The sequence below is a fragment of the Pavona decussata genome, unplaced genomic scaffold (genome assembly GCF_977016875.1).
Source record: "Pavona decussata unplaced genomic scaffold, jaPavDecu1.1 SCAFFOLD_233, whole genome shotgun sequence".
NCBI classification, from domain to species: Eukaryota; Metazoa; Cnidaria; class Anthozoa; order Scleractinia; family Agariciidae; genus Pavona; species Pavona decussata.
In genome coordinates this window covers 5,014,456-5,020,506 of record NW_028145638.1, presented here as the reverse complement: position 1 = coordinate 5,020,506, position 6,051 = coordinate 5,014,456, and the positions used below count along the sequence as shown (strand labels likewise).

Here is a 6,051-nt window from a genome sequence, read left to right as displayed (position 1 = left end):
ACATCCGCGTGGCGAAAAAATTTCACGGCAATTCAGCTTTATCGACTCAAAACTCGCGGGGAAATAGGCCACCAAACCCAACTTTGTTAGGAATAGCCCTTTTCACAGTTGATTTTTCTCATTTGCATTACAATGTTATCTAACGTGGATGCGAGGCAATTTCGGGCCAAAACTACAAAATAGCCCGAAATTGCCTCACATACATGCTAGATTTCATTGTAATTCAAATGAGCAGAGTTAACCGTGAAAAGGGCTATTGGGGTTAAAAATTAATTTGGCCTTTGGAAATTTCCATTGGTCAGCCAGGGGCCATCAAATTTCATATTTAGTACGTACTTGCCAAGAGATGTTGATGGAAGAATTATCAGCGAACTCCATTTCTTGTTTGAAATTGAATATGAGGATCTTAGCGGGAGTCGCTCTTAAATTAACTTTTGCCAAGAGAAGTTGATGGAAGAATTATCAGCGAACTCTATTTCTTGTTTAAAATTGAATATGAGGATCTTAGCGAGAGTCGCTCTTAAAATAACTAAAAAGTGTCAGTGGCGGCCTGATTGAATGGTTAAACACTGATTTGCTCAGTCAACACTCGCTCAGTGTCGAGCCTATTTGAGCAGTTCTTTCAGCATTATTTAACAAACATGTCAGCACAAAATGTTTCAGTTGAAAATTGTAAACTGAGAGTTAAAGCCCGTTAAACGGTTCGGAAGGCCTCTAAAAGGACCATGTCAGCTGGGTCACATGCGCAGTAGGGTCCGGTTGAGACTAATTTGCATACAACTCGTCGTGGGATTTTTGTTTTTCCGCCATTGCAAAATCTTTCAAAAATATCGCAACAACAGCTTCTCTGATTACTAAAGAACGTTTGTAAATACAAAATTCAGCCAACTTTCCGAAGAAAGATGAACGCGATTCAAAATAAACAAAAAAAGGCTAGAATAACTGAAATATTTTTTCAAATTTCCCCGATTTCCGTCCAACCCCCGAGGAAGGTTTGTATTGCAAACAAGAGAACAAGTTTTGAAAACTGTGCACACCCCCTAGATCCTTTGACTATTAGATTTTGTCTTAAAAAGCGCAAAAATTAGACCTGTGTTTTACGCGATATTTTTCCGTTTAAATACAAAACACTGAAGCTCCTACAAATTCAAGTCATTTTTAGGCTCCGGGCGCCTGAGCCCACGTTTCTGGCCGCATGCCAGTGACGTAGCGAACAGGTTTTTCAGCTCTATCGCTTTCGAGAGCTTCGAGAAGCCTTGAAAACAACGCAAAACACACCAGGTGAGGATTTTGCAGACTTTATGTGATTATTGTACGTTTTTGAGGGATAATGGTTGTTTAATTTTCGATCAAATTTTTACGCCATACAAACTCTTTTACTTTCCTTTGGTGACCTGTCGTGAAACAGCTCTCGCCTTTGTCTTGTTTCTTAATCTTGATAGAGGATAGCGGCTCCTTTATTTTTTAACATCTGTCAGGCAGTAGTTATTGTCAGTAGTATCCGCCGGTTTCTTTCGGTTGATATCTATCCTTAATCGCCTCAGGAATTCGGATTTAATCTGTAGTTTACTTCCGCAAAATGTCGGCTCAGTTTAAAGTTTCGTAACACTAAAAGACTCCTTTCGTTTTCAAAGGGGCTAGCATTTTCGTAAACCCAACAACAGCTAGTAAATTGGGGGAATAAAATTCAGTTTCCTAACAGTTTCTGCAAATTAAATTTTCAGCCAAAGCATCCGAACATATCAGTCCGTATTACCTTACACAAATATGTGTTGAAAATGGCAGCAAACGATCTAGGAACACAAGAGACAACATTTTAAAAATGTTGCTTAAACGTTCTTGTTTTAGTTTCCGTCTTCTATTACGGTCAGTCTCCGTCACGCATAACCAGTGTTTCCGAGAATGAAATGAATATTCGAATTCCCCTTTGTAATGTCCTGCATTTGAATGGAATCTTGAAGAATTCTCTAGAAATTTTTCCGAATAAGACGCATCAACTGAAAAAAAAATTCAAAATACTTGCGAAACCACAGTTATCTTTGAAATACCTAATGCTGTAATGTAAAGAAATATTCATAGCTTTATACTTATTATTTATTATTATACCGTCAATAAACTAGAGAATTTTATACGGGAAATCTGAAATCTCGTTGGCGAAGATCAAAACTGACATGTAAATTTCAAAACTCCGTTCAAATTTCAAGAATACTGGCCACGCGTGATGAAGATTGTTTTGTGGTAAGCTAGGAGTGACAGAGCGACAGTTGGTGCATACAACCAAATTTAACTTGAATTCATGTCTCATCTTTCAACATTGTTAAACGGGATGGCTACTCAAATTCAAGAGTTTTATTTAACATCTATTAAATAGAAGAAAGATCCTCGCAGTTATTTTACCCAACTTAAGCAGTTGCGAAAAAAAGAGCCTGAAAAATATTCAGGCTTGAACGGGATTCGAACCCATGACCTCTGAGATGCCGGTGTAGTGCGCTACCAACTAGGCTATCGAGCCAACTGGGAGCTGGCTTATTGTGAATTCGTAATATACCCGTAACGGATGGATAAATGAATATGAATATATGAAACATTTATTTGAACTAACGGCGAGGATCTTTCTTCTGTTTAATCTATCACCCGCAGTTCAAATATGTGTTTCATATATTCATATTCATTTTTCTAACATCTTCCAACAGTGGTTCCCCTGTGATAGCCTTGTTGCCAGAGCTCACAATACCGGTTTGTTGAGTCCTGGAATTTGAGCGCAAACCTGCTAGCAGTTTTTTTTTAATTCGAAACGAAGATTGTGGCCATAAACAATGTGTTTTTTTACTTCTGTTGTTCAAATATATGAATTTCATATATTAATTTCAATCTCTTCACCTCAACGGGGTTCTAACAAATTTACATGATGGCTTGGTAGCTCAGTTGATAATTCACTGCACTCGTCTCGCAGAGGTCATAGGTTTGAATCCCGTTCACCCATGAATTTTTTTCAGACTTTCTTTTTGTACCTGCAAAAGTTGTGTACATCACTACGATGGTCTCTAGCGTATTCAAACAATATGCTATGAACCGTATGCCTTTTCCGTTTACAACAGGGAAAAAAAGTAACTTCTGAAGCCGCAATGTCTTCGTACGGGGATTTTGAACCAGCAAAAATCGCCATAATAACGGTGAATTCCATACTGGTAATTTTAAACATCTCCGGGAACTCTATGGTTTGTGCTATCGTACTGAGGAATCGAGACATGAGGTAAGAAATAGCACGGTTTGGTGTATAGTAGCTGCATGACGAGAAATTGTTGCTATCTGGTAGAAAATACGTGAAATAGTTGTAGTTGTGGGTGGGATTTACTTTATCCTCCGTCAAAAGTAAAACATAAGAAAAGTCCGTTTTTACTTTGATAGCTCAAAGATGACAAGTTTTTTGTGAGTTTGTGAGTGAGTTTATTTGTTACTTAATACCTCATAACTTATTTTTTTTTTAATTTTTGCTTTGACTTAAATTTCGAGATTTGGCAAAAATTTCTGTCAAAAGGAACAACATTTCACGAAAATCTCCAAATATTTATCTGATTGGCATACCCGAGTTTACTGGTAATTTTACGTAACAAAATTTTGCAATGACAGAGCCATACATTATAACAAAACGAAACAGAAATATATCTGGATGACATTGGCAATTTCTTTATTTGGGTTCTCGGCAGGAAGAGTTGACTGGCCCCAGGCCTCATCCCGCTTATCGAGCGAGCCGAGCTTTTTGTTAGAGGCTTGGGACCGAACTCGATAGCGCGATAGCACCTTGCATGCGACCGCTCGTCATTGACAACTGGGGACGAGGCTGAACTCGCCTTTTCTAGCTCAGTGTCTCCTGCTTTCTTTCATCCTATCCTCTGGTAATTCTGACGAAGATAATGCGAACACCGACATATAAGACAAAGACAAAAGGCACAGTATCATGATAGTTACGTAAACTGATTAAAAAGGATTGCATAGGTATTCAACTTTTTTTGGAAAAATTGTCTCGCGGAGATAAGTACATTACCTGCATATTTACGTTAACTTAATTATAATGCCACAATCTCCAAGAAAAAAAAAAGAGGTATAAAATACATTATTAAAAACTGGATCATTGTATAATGCAATTGCAGGGATTTGATTGGGTAAACGGCCATGGTATATGAGCCATTATACAATGCCCGAGAAATAGCGACCATTAAAATGGTCTTCTGGTTGTTCTTGCTAAGCGAAACCAGCAAGTTCTAACAATATTTCTTGATTGTTTTTAATAAAACAATTATTCCACTCGCGCTTGTTGGATATGAAATGATTATAGCCAACTCGGCGCTTCGCGCCTCGTTGCCTATCTATCATCTCATATCCAACGCGCGCTCGTGGAATAATTGTTAATTAGTCGGCAAGGCTGATACATTGGGCAGTAAAAAAGGACGAGAACAAAAGCGTTGGATATCTAGAGAAACTGAAAACAATGCATGTTTTAAAAATTGTCCGATATTTCGGTTTGGAAAAAACAAACTTCTTTCGGGGGCTAGAAGAATCTGAACAGAGAAATCATTTTATTCTTGTAGATATATCCAACTTTTTTGTTCTCGTCTATTTTACTGCTGTAAGGATTAGTCCTGCCGTCTATAATTTATTATGTGAAGAATTTTACGATTCAGGTCTGTAAACGAAACGGCAAATCTCAATGTCATGTAGCTGTGGCCTTGCCAAATTAAAAGTAACAAAATTACGCTATAGAGCGTTTTCATTCACGTGACTACTGGTCATATTGGTTTTACTGAAACAAAAGAAAGTATTTGTATAAAAATAGAGTTCAATTCCCAGAGGTTTAGTTTGGGACACCAACATGGCCGCCATTTCTTTGTTTTGGGACACCAACAATGCCGTTGTGACGTCATGTGAAAACACTCTATTTAAGGTCCTAATAATGAAAGTACAAGTATCTGTTGCATTTTGATTCAATTAATGCGCTAATTTTCCACAGAACATCATTTAATTACCTTCTGGTGAACTTAGCTGTCGCCGACATGACAGTGGCTACGTTTCTTGCACCACGGTACATCTTTAGACACACTTTCACCCACCCAGAAGGGGTGTCTGGCACTGTACTCTGTAAGGTGGTGACAGGTGGCGACATGGCCTGGGTCGCAAGTTGCGCCTCAGTATTCACTCTGGTTTCCATAGCAACTGAACGCTACTATTCCATCATGTATCCCCTTGGAAACAAAGGAAAGCTTACTGACTGCAAACTGAAGGTATGCTTATTTCAATTTCTAAAGCTATTCTATTTGGTGAAAAAAAAGAAGCAAATTAACAAACAAACAGACATAAACAAAAGAGCCTTACCGGGAGCCCATGACCCGGATCCTCTCTCACACTAAGCCTTGGAGTAAACCCCTTCCCCAGGAAGATTTATTTTAGAACTAGTCTCAGGGGACCTTTGGAATGGCCACGGTTCATATAACCAATCAAAGGAGAGCAATGACAATCCACCGGACGGGAAAAATATGGCGGCTATACATTTTACCAAAACACCTTGCGAACCTAACACAGCCAATAGGCACATAGAAAGCCATTTTTTTTTTCTGAAATTCGTCCCTGTACTAACCAAATTGTGTATGCTAGATTTAGAACTTTTTCTATGCATTTTTTATTAGCGTTTTAAAGCCGTTTTCGTGCACTAAGAATTATGGGTTAGCGACTAGTCGCCATCTTTTTCATTGCGGTGGAATTGTCACACCTCGTACCTTTTTGCGGGAAAAGCAGTTCTAAAAATAAATCTTCTCTGGAAAGGGTAGACTCAAGGAATTAACACAGATAGAGGATCCCAGCCAGTAGCTCCTGGCCTTCCCTAAAAAGGTAACGATAATTAGAAAGACTTCGTAATGTTTCTTTCTACACACATAATGACATGCTGTTACTCAGCGACCACATCACTGGTAAGTTCGTCCGTTGAACTCGACTTCATGCAGCCTTCCATCATATTGGATATTTGACCGAACAGATTTTTCAGCAGTATAATCTGGC

At 38.6% G+C, this 6,051-nt stretch overlaps 1 protein-coding gene across 3 annotated transcripts in view; it reads left to right on the top strand.

Moving 5' to 3' along the window:
- LOC146458545 (neuropeptide FF receptor 2-like) overlaps window positions 1-6,051 on the top strand; it is a 39,939-nt gene that overhangs the window by 892 nt on the left and 32,996 nt on the right. For 2 of the 3 annotated variants that reach the window (XM_085090805.1, XM_085090808.1), the window contains exons 2-3: window positions 3,099-3,253; window positions 5,009-5,279. In XM_085090805.1, coding sequence (XP_084946931.1) covers window positions 3,126-3,253; window positions 5,009-5,279 — 399 coding nt within the window. In that variant the 5' untranslated portion in view covers window positions 3,099-3,125. The remainder of the gene's footprint in view (window positions 1-3,098; window positions 3,254-5,008; window positions 5,280-6,051) is intronic. The other variant, XM_085090806.1, reaches the window with a different exon arrangement.